At 41.7% G+C, this 14,232-nt stretch overlaps 1 protein-coding gene across 1 annotated transcript in view; it reads right to left on the reverse strand.

The window, feature by feature from the left end:
* Nucleotides 1-14,232, reverse strand: part of ADAMTSL3 (ADAMTS like 3) — a 203,650-nt gene that overhangs the window by 47,914 nt on the left and 141,504 nt on the right. Inside the window, exons 15-16 of the mRNA XM_066635419.1 lie at nucleotides 8,615-8,901; nucleotides 1,072-1,201 (exon numbers count right to left, since the gene is read on the reverse strand). Of these exons, the coding sequence (XP_066491516.1) occupies nucleotides 1,072-1,201; nucleotides 8,615-8,901 (417 nt within the window). The remainder of the gene's footprint in view (nucleotides 1-1,071; nucleotides 1,202-8,614; nucleotides 8,902-14,232) is intronic.

Genomic DNA, 14,232 nt, shown 5'->3' on the forward strand with positions numbered 1-14,232 from the left:
CAAGCAAGATATCGTCACTATATCCTGTGGCAAGGAGTTCCACAAACTATTTACACGCTGGGTAAAAAAATATTTTCTTCTGTCTGTCCTAACTCTCCCAACACTCAACTTGCGTGGATGTCCTCTGGTTCTGGTGTTATGTGAGAGGGAAAAGAGCATCTCTCTATCCACTCTGTCCATCCCCTGCATAATTTTGAATGTCTAAATCATGTCCCCCCTGAGGTGCTTCTTTTCTAGACTGAAGAGGTCCAAATGTAGTAGCCTTTCCTCATAGGGAAGGTGCCCCAGCCCAGTAATCATTTTGGTTGATCTCTTTTCCATTTCCACTATATCCTTTTTGAGATGTGGCGACCAGAACTGGACACAATACTCCAGGTGTGGCCTTACCATCGATTTCTTCCAAGGAGCTCAGGGTTGTATACAGGGTTCCTTCCCTCCTTCTGTCCTCACAACAACCCTGTGAGGTAGGTGAGGTGGAGAGATAACGACTGGCCCAAGGTCACCCAGGAAACCCTGAATCTGTTTCCCAGAGGGACCACCCCCCTCTGCACTGCATGCATTGCGCTCCCCAGCATTTGCTTGCTACCACAGACAATCATTAACAGGGAGGTGGTGGAATGCTAGACTCCAGACCAGATGCCTCTCTCTTAAGGCTCCCCAGTCCTCAGAAAGGGGAGGGTGGAGCCTGGAAATAGTAATCAGACCCAGTAATCAGCCATAAGGGCTCACTTGAGCTTCAGCCTTCTTTGGACCAAGTCGTCTGTTTGGAGCTGTCCAAGGTCCTGCAACTTCAGCACAACCTTGCTAGCTATCCAAAGTGACAAAGGATGACTTCCCCCCATGCCAACTTCCCTCATAGCATCTTCTTGCCTCCAAGGCTCCTACTCACAGTCAGAACGGACCAGATAAAACGTTTCAAGAAGCAATCTCTGCTGTTTTCTTCGGGGAAAGAAAACGGTGGCAGACCTTTTCCCCAATGAACAAAACTAATGTTCCAAGACAACCTAGCTCCAGTTTACTAACCCCAGACAAGCATCTGTTAAGTTAGGTTTCCATATTGCCAGGCCCTACCTTGGGGGACAAAGTCTTGTGTTGCACACACGGGTCATTGCTGGGGGCCTCTTAGTGCTGTCACACAGGGTGTCATTTACGGTCTGTTTTGTCTGCTCGTGTCGGCACACTGCAATCGCTTCCTGTGTCCCTAGATTTGTGAAATATATTTAAATACATCTTGAAATACATCTGTGAAAAGGTGACACAAAACACAATTTGAAGCCATAAGAACATAAGAACAGCCCCACTGGATCAGGTCATAGGCCCATCTAGTCCAGCTTCCTGTATGTCACAGCAGCCCACCAAATGCCCCAGGGAGCACACCAGACAACAAGAGACCTGCATCCTGGTGCCCTCCATTGCATCTGGCATTCTGACAAAGCCCATTTCTAAAATCAGGAGGTTGCACATACACATCATGGCTTGTAACCCGTAATGGATTTTTCCTCCAGAAACATGTCCAATTCCCTTTTAAAGGCATCCAGGCCAGATGCAGTCACCACATCCTGTGGCAAGGAGTTCCACAGACCAACCACATGCTGAGTAAAGAAAAAATTTCTTTTGTCTGTTCTAACTCTCCCAACACTCAATTTTAGTGGATGTCCCCTGGTTCTGGTGTTATGTGAGAGTGTAAAGAGCATCTCTCTATCCACTCCATCCTTCCCATGCATAATTTTGTAAATCATGTCCCCCCTCAGGCGCCTCTTCTCTAGGCTGAAGAGGCCCAAACGCCATAGCCTTTCCTTATAAGGAAGGTGCACCAGCCCCGTAATCATCTTAGTCGCTCTCTTTTGCACCTTTTCCATTTCCACTATATCCTTTTTGAGATGTGGCAACCAGAACTGGACACAATACTCCAGGTGTGGCCTTACCATAGATTTGTACAATGGCATTATAATATTAGCCGTTTTGTTCTCAATACCTTTTCTAATGATCCCAAGCATAGAATTGGCCTTCACATTTGGTTGACACTTTCATCGACCTGTCCACCACCACCCCAAGATCTCTCTCCTGATCTGTCACAGACAGCTCAGAACCCATCGGCCTATATGTGAAGTTTTGATTTTTTGCCCCAATGTGCACGACTTTACACGACTACGTAATTGCATTGAAACGCATCTGCCATTTTGCTGCCCATTCTGCCAGTTTGGAGAGATCCTTCTGGAGCTCCTCACAATCACTTCTGATCTTCACCACTCCGAAAAGTTTGGTGTCATCTGCAAACTTAGCCACCTCACTGCTCAACCCTGTCTCCAGGTCATTTATGAACAGGTTGAAAAGCACCAACCCCAGGACAGATCCTTGGGGCACACCGCTTTTCACCTCTCTCCATTGTGAAAATTGCCCATTGATACCCACTCTCTGTTTCCTGCTCTTCAATCAGGTCTCAATCCAGGAGAGGACCTGCCCTCTAATTCCATAATCCAAACACAGTTACAGTTATCCACACATCGGCCCCGACCCTTAAAGGGTCATAGCAGCTCCAAAATACAAATAAAATTAGAACGGAAAAGTAGTTTACATGAATAAAATATGCATTTGTTTCTAAATAAAAAATGTCAGTGATTCCTCCTTATTGTACCACCTACCATGGTATGACAATGGTTGAATACTAAAATTTTTACTAAATTTTTACTGTAAAATGATGCAGTGCATTGACCACTACCGAACGAGTTTCTCAAGACAGTGACATGCAGTCCTCTCTCCTATCTACAAATCCAAACTATTCTGGAGGAAAAAAAAATCCAGGAGTACAGCTTGCAGGGAGGTAAAAAAAATGGGAGAGTGAGGGTTCAGCATCCCTCTCACCAAAGCCCCCCAGAAGGATCCTCCTCACCTGTTCTATAAAATTGGGGCAGTCCTGCATTTAAAGAGGTGGACCTGCTACCATCATGTCTAGTAAGGGCCCTGAGTTTTGAGACCAAATTCTGAGAAAACAGAACATGATCTTGCATTGCAAACTTCATTTTTTCCACTGGGAGTCCCACCAGCAAATCAAGGGCACAGTTCATTCCACAAGCTGTAAAGTGCCTTGGATTGTTCCTGCAGGTACAAGTGCTATAAAACAAGAAGTCATTACCACTGTCATCATGAATGGAACATGCTGAAGTTCATTCTAATGTGGAGGCTTCGTTGGTACTATGTGGAGGAAAAAAAGTCTTCTAATGTGATACGCAAGACCGAAAATGGTCATAGTTCAGGGAATCTGTTTCCTTCCTTCTAAATCCATTTTCCCCTAGTGGCTTTAGGAGGGCTACAAATCTGATTTCAAGACAGCTTCACATTTCTCTTTTTGTAAAAAGATTTGCAAAGTTTCAGTCTCTTTTGTACCTTCATTGCATTTTCTAGTTAGAGAAGGCAGAGTCTTTCTATTTGTGTGGAATTATATTGAAACCTCAAATTTTATTCCATTTCATTTTAAAAACAAAAAAGCAAAAACCCACCTGCACTGTTGCTAGACAATTACCGCCATAAATATCTCTTCTCCTAATTCATCACAAAGGTTTTTCTTGACACTCTGCTGGTTACCAAAAAGGCCTAGTTTTATTTTAGCTGACTCTGTGGAAAAACTCGGGGCTGGAAAACGTCTCCCCCAAGGTTAGCGGTGTGTGTTTTATGACTTTCAGGTAATTGGTTAGAGCACGGGCAAGGGTTTTTGTTCCTCGATATGAGTGACAAGTGATTTTTATAATGGGATCTCAACCACTTCCATCTGTCCCCAATCATTCAAAATTATATTATGTCAGAACTGGGCATTATCCATGGTGTGCAAGCGAACTACACAAGCTACAGTTTTTAGCAGGCATATCTTGTTCCTCATTAATATTCCTCTATATTATGCCACCTATACAGCAACTGTCCTCAAAAAAAAACAACAGCAAAATACATTCAGCATTATTAGAGCAAGCTAATCACATTTCTCAGGGGGCTTAAGCTCAGGGACACAGGATATACTTTTGTATCTAAGGTTGAACTTACAGGCATCGCAACTTAATAGGCCTAAGTCAACATTACACAAGAATTGAGGTGGCAAGTTAAAGATGGTAGACGTCTGGACTGTTTCACTTCTCCAAAGAGTAATATTTAAGAATCCTTCCCTACGTAAAAAAGATCCTGAATGTTACAACCAGCGAATCAAGGAAAGGACTAACATTAAACCTTTCCTCATATACTGTGTTCGTATACCATTAGCAGTGAGTATTTTGCATGGGGAAGCACTCTAAATGACTAATTCTGCAAGAGAGTCCAGGGATAAATGAGCTATTGTTTTGACTCCTTTTGATCTAACTATGCATTTACTTTCTCTCTTATTGTTTCAATCCCTTCTATTAACATATTCAGCTAAGTCTGCCATTTGCTCTACCTTCCATATTTTTGATAACCATCCCTTCAATCTTGGCATCACTGGATTTCATCAATATCTTGCAATCAACATTTTGGTAGCAGTAAACAGATTTGAAACTGCCTCATGTTGTCTATTCTTTCCTTCAAAATAGCCCAATGAAATCAACATTATGAGAATTTTGAGAAAAATATTGGTTGCTTTTGCTGAGTTTCAACACACAACAAAAACATATGGCTGTCAATGAGTACAAGAGCTTCTCCTTCCCATACCAATGTTATATGTGGCATGCTATGAAAGTATAAAATTATTTTGAATATAAGAATTATGAAAACAAAACATCATATGTAAGTATGAGGTAACATATCAACTGTAAACATTTAACTATAAAAATAATCAATTAGACTGATAAAAGCATCTAATAGTAGAACACTAGTCTCATTCTGCCCTAGGTTAGCCAATCAAATTAAAATGAACAGTTCTCTATCAAAGGAACGTTAATATATTATACATAATATAAAAAGTCTATACAGTATGCTTTGATGGTTTAAATTTATAATAGCATTAATACTGAAAAATTATAATAGTCCACCTTATTATAGTTTTCAGACAGTCTCTCTCTATCCAATAAGCAATTACATTCAATTGATGCAGCATTTGCTAGTAGTTTAGGGAAAAAGAGTAGGGAAAATTGATACCGAAAAGAGAGGCACAGGTAACCATTGCAATTTAATAATGGTCTACAGTCTCAAATCTTCCACTGCAAGGGTTAGCAAGCAATTTGTGAAATTTATTAAGTGCTTGTATCCAAGTAATTTAAAATGAATAATGTCCTTCTTCATGAGCTTAACATGCTGGGAAATATAATTTATATTAAATATATCTGAGATATGATGGACCAGACAGGTCTTGATACTCTGGCACAGTATTTTGTTGTACAGTTGAAATTGCACTATCTTTCAATGCAATGTTTTGTACACATTACTTCTGAAGTTATGTAGCCTTTCCAAAATGTGCCTGAGCCAAGATCATGATAGGATACAAAGCAGGTGCTCCTATCAACAGCTCTATCATAACTCTGCCTCTGAAAAACAATAGCCTAGACACATGGCCAGGGTATGACTTTAGAAAAATTCCATGATATTTAATCTCAGTCTAAAGCCCTAGACCCCTACAGTGCTAAAGCTAAGTTGCATTGGGGGCACAACCCTAACCTGTGCTGGTACAGCCAGGCCGCAATGGGCTGCTCTGTATTCTATGCAGGTTAGGAACAGATTGGAGGTCACCTTGGGGTAAGGGGTATTTGTTTCCCTTACCCCATGTAACACCCCAGTCTGCCCTATGGGTCTACTTGGATCTGCGTCAGCTGTTTAGCCTGTGTAGGACTTCAAGGCCCGGGAGGGACAGGATATGGTGTGTGCTGCAGCCACAGATCCTGCCCTCCTCCTGGGTCCGATTCTCCCTGTTCAGTCCTCCCCTGTCCCAAAATGACCCCTCCCCACCCCCAGAATGCTGTCCCACCACCCTCTCCCGCCCCCTGAAGTGCCTGGTGCAAACATACCTGCTCTAGCTGGTGCAGGATTGGGATCCAGTCTGGAAGAGTGGGTGCAGGCCTCAGAGTCAGCCCAGACAACTCTCAAGTTGGCACAAATAAGCCTTAAGGCACGTTTGTGACATTCAAGATGGTACAGGGGACCTGCACTGGCTCAGTTGGTGCTTTGGATTGGGCTGTGCATCTAATACAAACTTATAACTGACACCCCCTCTGTGAAACGTCTTGCCTGTTTTGAAAATCAGAAGGATCACTTAGTATCAGACTAGTGGTTCCCAAAAAAAAACAGTGGGCTAGGGCCCACCAGTGGGTTGCAACCTAATTTTTGATGGGTCGTGAAACTCACACTGATAGCTGAAAAAGAAAAAGTACTGAGCTCTATGGAAACGGAAAGGAGCAGCATGTGTGTGGAAAATGTGCCTAGGTCCACGTAAGAACAGGCTGAGGGGAACACAAGGCCACTGGAATGGTTCCAGATTTGATGAACATGGAGCTCAACAAACGCTCCAGAAGGTGGTCCCCCCCACCTCCGTAGTAAAAAAGATAAAAACAGAGGCTTGAGTGGCTGGTAAAGAGAAACTTTTTTAAGTTTCGTAAAGCTAGGTGGGTCTCAATAGAAAGTCATTTTTAAAAGTGGGTCCTGATGCTAAAAAAGTTTGGGAACCACTGCTTTAGACTCTAGTTTTCTTTGTTCAAGTTCTTTACATTTATGATTTACAGATCTACCTGATCTGTATTTATAGCCAGGTATGGCAGTGTGGCATGAAGGCATACTACATTATACAAGGGTGACAAATGCCCTTAAGCACTGTTTCCTGTCACTGGATCTAGTATCAGTTCTTACATGCAGACTGTAGAGTAGGTTTCTAGCTCTGTTACATGGTATGCATGCATACTGTGGTAAGTGTAAGAAATCTAGTGAATACTGCAGTTTTATTTATACATACATACCTCACTGTTTTGTCTCTGAAGAGGCCCCCTCTGATCAGCAATTCAGAGAGGCTCAGGGGAAATGTGGAACATTCTGACATTTACCAGTAAATGTTTAAAACCAGTGTAAATGCCTTCAATAAATATCCCAGTGCCATTTCTAATTCCCAACATTAATCAATAATGGATGATTACTGTGCTACAACTATGAAAGTTTAAAAAGGATAACACTTTTAAGCTTTATGACATTTCTTTCATTTCATAGAAAGACCAGACTTTCTACAACTTAAAGTATTACTGGTAAATGTCAACATTCACCAGGTTTCTGATATATACATAAACTTCAGATGAACTGCCATACTCTTGCAAGTATGTTTGTCTTCCTTTTTCACATTAACTTTTTTCCATCTACTTTGCCAGTGTTTCTCAAAAGGTGGGTCGCGAGGAAAAAAATAGGAAAAAAAGTGGGTCGCGAGGCAATTTCAGATGGGTCCCCATTCATTTCAACGTGTATTTTATTTTTAATTTATTAGACTTGATGCTACCATGCTTTGTGACTGCATTTGGGGAAACGTTACAGATACGGACTTTTAACAGGCTACTATGTATATGCTTTTAACCATGGGGCTGACTCCCAGGAAAGTGTGGATAGAATTGCAGCCTTTGGGATGTTTGGGGAATTTTTTTAAACAGATCAGCCACTGCTTGGGAGGGTTAGGAGGGTTCTTTATTTTAAATAAATTTTTAAACTTATACTTATTGAAAACTTTTAATTTACTTACTTACTTACTTAATTAATTAATTTGATTTGGTCATATGGGGATGTTAAAAATGTTCCTGCTTGATGATGTCACTCCTGGCCATGACATCACTTTCAGGTTAATGACTTCACTTCCAGTGTGTCCTGACAGATTATCATTCTAAAAAGTGGGTCCCAGTGCTAAAAAGTTTGAGAACTTTTACAGGTCCAGTACAGGTCCAGCCTATTTATACACGGATTTTTTATACACGGATTTGACTCAACACGAATGGCCCCTGCAAATGAGAAGGAATGTGCTGATCCCTGGAGAATGAATGTGCTGATCCCTAACCCTTTAAAATCACTTAAAAAAAACTGAACAGTCCTTTAACAATAGCCTTATTAATGAGAGAGAGAGAGAGAGAGAGAGAGAGAGAGAGAGAGCAGCTGGCTGACAATCCATCAATCCTTCTCTCTCCAGGCAACCCCTCTCTTCCCCCTGAGCACATGAAGAAATGTGATCACTTTGCATTGGTGAAGGGAGGGACTGAGTGAAGGCCTTTTTTTGCCATCCACATGAGTGCTTGGAACAGAACCCACACGAATAATGAGGCTCAACCTGTACTTTACTATCTCTGGTTCTACTAAGACTTTTGTGACCTGCTTACAAGCAGGTCCTGTGCAAAGTTTGATATACTGCCAACAGCTGGTCTCCATGCCACTGTTACAAACTGCTTTTGAAACTCACTTCTGCTTCAGAAACAGTTTGCCATGCACCAGCAAAGCAGCAGTTCCTGTTTGAGAAAGAAAGCTCTAGGTTTGCAGAACCAGTCCCACACTTCTCTAGATTATGGCCTCCTCCTCCTCCTCCTTCTTTTTTTTTTTTTAAATAGTTCACAATTTGCATTTCCCTTAGTAGTGGTTTGTCATACCTGGGAAAAAGAAAACCCACACTTAAATTTAGTAGTTTTTTTAGAAATAGTAATAAAAAAAATACCTCCAATGCATGTAGCCGAACAAGGGGTAAAACCAATATACTCCCAATCGTAGATGACATCAGCATCCTCACTGTGAGAAAACTCTGAGATGTATGGGACCGAATCCCCATCGCATGACTCCAGGTAGCAACTACGTTCGGTTGGTGGCTTGGATTCTTCACACTCTTCATCAGGCAGTTCCATCTCAGTCTGAGTAAATGCGAGATAAATACGGCACTTCACTTCACGCACCTGAACACCATGGCCACAAGACGCACTGCACGGGGACCATGGCTCAGGGAGAAACCTGCAATTAAACCACAGCACAAGAATCTCGCACTGTATTTGAATTATAAACACTTCCTTATTTACCTAAAAAAAAGTTAAGAAGGGAAACCGAACCATTTTCTAACCTATCGATCATCAGCTCAGCATTTCTTTATCACCAAAGAACTCCCAAAAGGCTTTGAGAAAATTCTGATTATATTTCAAAAGAGGACTTATCGCTGCTAAACTCAATGAACCCCATTAAAAAAATTATATATACTTCAGTTATCTCACAATGGCTGGGAAGTCATCCAAAATATGCAGATAATTGTAGGTTTAGATAAATAGGAGAGCTATGTACAAGAGGACTCCATCCATCATTCCTTTCAGTGACACTTGCATAGGGATCTTGTGAATAGAGGAAAGTCACATGGCAATGGTATTTTGTGGCTTCCACTCACAGGCACTGATAAACAGATTATTTTCTGCAGTAGAGAGGTGAGTGCATACTGCTGCTCATGAGGACCTCACAGAGCATATCCCCACCAAACAGGGAATCTGTCTGCATGGTCAACTATGACCATGTCCATGAATCCAGGCCATGGTCTGAAAGCACAAGGTGTAGCAAGCAGGTGTAAGTCTGGTCAGTGCCTTGATGGGAGACCGGGCTCCAACTTGAGCTCCACAAAGGAAAACAGACAGGACATAGATGTAAATACACAAATAGACTGACAGAAAAAAAGAAGAAGGGGGTGGCATTCCATTCTCATCCACCCCAACAAATTATTTGTGCTGTCAACTGATGATATTGACCTTCCTGCATGGACAAAATCTAGTAAGACTTGCTCCAGGTGCTTAACGTAGAGATTTTTACCTCCTGAAGGGCATGGATATGTGTTTCCGCACATGACCACTCTTGCTAAATCAAGGCTTATAAATGTGAGGCTGTGGCAGTTCAGAGATCTCCTGGTTGCAGCAGGGGATCGACTGTCAGCCGGGAATGCCTAGGCTTAGCTGGAGATCTGCACCTCCAAGCCCACATTCACAGGAGGAGGCAGACAAAGTCCAGGTGATGAGGATGTCAACCAGTTCTCCAAGATGAACATCAGTGATTTTGAGGTGATGACCATCAATTCTTCGCTTCCGCCTTGAGAGAGGGACAGGGACTGGTTCCAAGCTTTGGTAGGTATATCCATCCTTCCCCACTTCAGTGGCTACTGTTTTATGGACTGCTGAATTCATTTCCTTTACAGATGGCAAGAGTGCTGGGACATCAGCCTCCCTGGGCAGATTTCCAGCACATGAAAACTAAGAATGCAGCAAAAAATTTCTCCCAAGTCCATATTTGCATAGCCCAACATTATGGGAGCAGAATGAAGACTCCCAGGGTTTGAGGCTCGCTAGATTGAAATCCAATCTTGCGGCAACACCCTGGTTTGCAGGCACCACAGAGCTCAAATTGGGAGGTTTGTGAATCAGACCCTTGTTCCATACCTTCCATATAGCTGGGGCTATTGATTAAAAAAGGGAACAGCACGGTGTCCAAAATGGGATACTTGCACAACAGCCTTGAATTCTTTGGCCTGAGGAACCAGAGGACACCAGAAGGCCAACACTCTGTCACTGTCCAATGAAAAGCTCTAAAATGTTTTTAAGGTTTTTTACTGGTTTTAGGAAATTTTAATATTTATATTTTTATAATGTTTATATTTTTATAATTTTTGTAAGCCGCTTCGAACATCCATTAGAGAGATAAAGTAGGGTATAAATTTATAAATAAATAAATAAAATGTGTCTCTGCTTGGGCAATCTGTGCTTAGAAAGGTCACCAGACTGTTCCTCTGTGCCGCTAGATCAGTGCTTTCCAAACTTTTTAGCACCAGGACTCTCTTTTTAAAATGATAATCTATCGCGACCCACTAAACAAAAAATAGAAATATCTAGAAAGAAATATTTTATTTTAATAGTATATTAATAATAATCAGAATTTTGTGCTCCTGAGGCTGCTAGAGACCTTACATATAGAGAGTGTGTGTAGACATTTGCTATAGCCTTCCTAGAAACTGAGTTCAAGGACTGTTCCCGAAACTTTAACAGTTATTCCAGTGTACCCAGAAGTCTCAACTGGAGAGCAAGATGTGCAGTTAAGGACTTCCAGGCCAAACAAAAGACTGAGACTGGGTTCACGTGTGATACTATGGCACACCAATTACCAGAGAAAGTTAGAAAATGTGACATTTTAATTTGGGGTCCTCATACCATACCATACCATACCATAGCTAACAATTTTCCATCTAATGATTTTCTTCTGCAAACCATGCAAAGGTGCTTGTAAAGGTTTTTTCATTTTCAAAAACAATTTCACGATCCACCAAAAACTGGCTCACGACCCACTGGTGAGTCTCAACTCACAGAAGGAAAGACTGCACTAGACTAACGATCACTTAACTAAATTCTACCTGCCCAAGGAATGAGAGCCTGATGTCAAGGCTGTTAGGTCTGAACAAAGCCCCAGGGAATTGTGGGAACAAGGACCCATTGTAGATGCTAAACCTCCTGGGGCACAGACATGAAGTTACCACTGAGAAAGGAGACAAAAATACATGATAAGGAGAGTTTCTAAAGGGTTGCTTATCTAAACCAAGAATAATATTCTCTCAGTTTTTCATCTTCAAGCAGCATACCACAGGGCCTTAACCAACCCAAATATTTGATGAAGCTTGAAAAAAATTTTTTGTTAGATGTGTTGACAGCAGTATACCAGTATTTCTGTATTCACTTCACACACAGGATAGAGAATGAACAGGAGGATCCAAAAATAATGTATGATGAATTCTTTGAAGTTTTGCATTTCGATTGAAAGTCTGAACCTCAGAACAAACTCATTTACAAAGAAAAGTCAGAGAATTCAAACCATTTTTTTCTCTTGACTTAAAGCAAGCCCATATTGTAATTGAGGTTTTCCTGTTCCATATTAGTGTCTGGAATTTTACAGCACCAAAAGAGCAAGTTGTTTGGGGTTTTTATTTTCATTTTAATTAAGCATAGAATATAAAGTTCAGGCTTGCCATTGCCTAAACCAAAACCATGAGATTCAGCTGTTGATGATTGCCATACAATTCAGACATTCAGTTTAATATGGTAACCTCAGCACAGTCTGCCTGAACTAAAGTTATGATTAAATTTCGTAGCCAAGCAGGTTTTTGATAATGAGATAAAAAGGAGTGTTATTTGCATAGCATGAAAAGGAACTAAGGGTGGAAGACAAGGGAGGTGGAGTGCTGGATGGCAGAGATTTTTATAGCTTAAACCAAATTGTTACATCCTGTTTACAACCAAGAACCCAAGAGGTAAGACAAAATGTTTGACAGACAGCAACTCAGGATAGAGTTGCAGGACCTCGGAGAGCTCCGAGCAAATCATTGGTCCCACAAGGGCCACAGGTGGAATAAGGCAAAATCCTTCTAGGCCAGAGTTTCTCTATGGCAGGGGTCTCCAAACCCTGGCCCAAGGGCCAGACGCGGCCCTCAGAAAGCCTCTATCTGGCCCTCAGAAAGCCTTTATCTGGCCTCTATCTTGTCCCTTGAAAGCCTCTGGCCCACTCAACTGGACCAGAGCTGTGCTCTGATTGCATCTGGAGGGTGTTCTGAGGGCCGGCTGAGAGAATGAGCCCACTCATTAATTTATTCATTCATCTAAGTTCCATCTCTAATTTATTTATTTAAATTTTATATTTAAAAATTTTTCCGGCCCTCAGCACTGCACCAGATATTTCATGTGGCCCTCTGGCCAAAAAGTTTGGAGACCCCTGCACTATGGTATCACTGGTGGCACTCAGGTTGATGTCCAGTGATACCTGTGGAGCCCCCAGACTCCTGTCATCTGGCAGTGAGACCAGCAATGCAACGTGGCAAGCAATGGTAGGAGGCCCTGCTCAGAGGGCAGAGTTCCAGCATGATTTTCACATGCTTGAAGAAGTCCTCCCATCTGCTCTGAAACTCTTACTAGTTTTGTTGCAGCACATCTGACCTCTTAATCCATAAACATAGAATGAAACCCATGCTTAATCCATGCTTAATCCATAAGCGTAGAATGGCAATGAATGACATCATTTTGAATGACTTTTGATGGTCTTTCCAATAGGTGGACCATGAAAGTGCTACGGCAGGGTACAAATGCCGAGAAATGCTGTTCTAGGCTCAGACGACCCCGTCCCCCTCGCTCTGCTTCCCTGGCTGGAGTCTCTGAATGGGCATTTCTCTCCATCACATCCCTTCTGACCTCTTGCTGGTATACCAAACTCCTTTGTCAATGCTGTGTGTATCAACAGAGGTTTTTTCAGGGGTGATGTGAGTAGAAACAACAGAAAAGGGTGAAATAGAAAATGATGGCACACCATCTACGTAAGTATCTTCCCTGTGAGATTCACTTGGCATCTATGCTAAGGCTTTGGGACATTTTCCCCTGAGGAATCTGTGCTGCCTTATTTTCACTCAGTTTCCAGGTGTCAGCTAAAAAACAGTTTGTTTTGTCAGACCGTGTTTGGGATTCTTGGGGGAGCTCTTTAGTCTGTCCTTTCTGTGAGTTTTTATAGCAATTCTATGGTAATTGTTTTCTCTGTTTAATGTATTTACGGTATCCCTTGTTTTAAGTATTGTAAGGTGTAATGGGGCCACAGTGAATCATGGTCTAAAAATTTAAAACTAAAATAGAATAGAAAGCTTCTCAGTGCCAAACAACTTTTGTTTTTTTAACCAGGCTCTTGACATCTGTTCAGCTTTAACTTTTTCTTCTTTACTGTTCCTTTTATTCTGCTTTAGTGTGCACTTTACGGGTCAATCACTATAGCTTTCCACTGCATGTTGTGAACCTGCCTTAGAATTTTCACTATAGTTCAGTATGTAAGGCTGCAATCCTATACAGTTACCTGGGAACTTGTTTCTGAGTAGTCATGTATAGGAATGCACCATAAATTAACATACTGAACATAAAGATGGTGAAGCTGTCCTTGGGGTGCTGTTGATCAGTTGAATGAGCTGCATGTACTGTCTGAACAGGCCCAATGAGACAACTCAGCCCCTCTTCCACGGAAGGTTACTGGCTTCTAAACTTGGCCTCTTTCTCTGAGTTATTACTAAGCAAAAACAACAGCAGAAGTCTCTATTTCTTTAAGCTTATTAAAAGAAAACGGATGCGGAATCTTTTTTTGGAAGGCTTATTGAAAATCCCCCTGTAAATAAAGAAGACTCTAGGGAGAAACATTTACAATAATGATGGGTATCAACTATCATCACATTCCACCGGTAGACACCAGAAAGGTCAAACCTCCATTTTTCTTGGCTTAGTCTTGCAAACAGTCTTTAAAAAATCC

The sequence above is a fragment of the Tiliqua scincoides genome, chromosome 8 (assembly GCF_035046505.1).
Source record: "Tiliqua scincoides isolate rTilSci1 chromosome 8, rTilSci1.hap2, whole genome shotgun sequence".
Lineage (NCBI taxonomy): Eukaryota > Metazoa > Chordata > Lepidosauria > Squamata > Scincidae > Tiliqua > Tiliqua scincoides.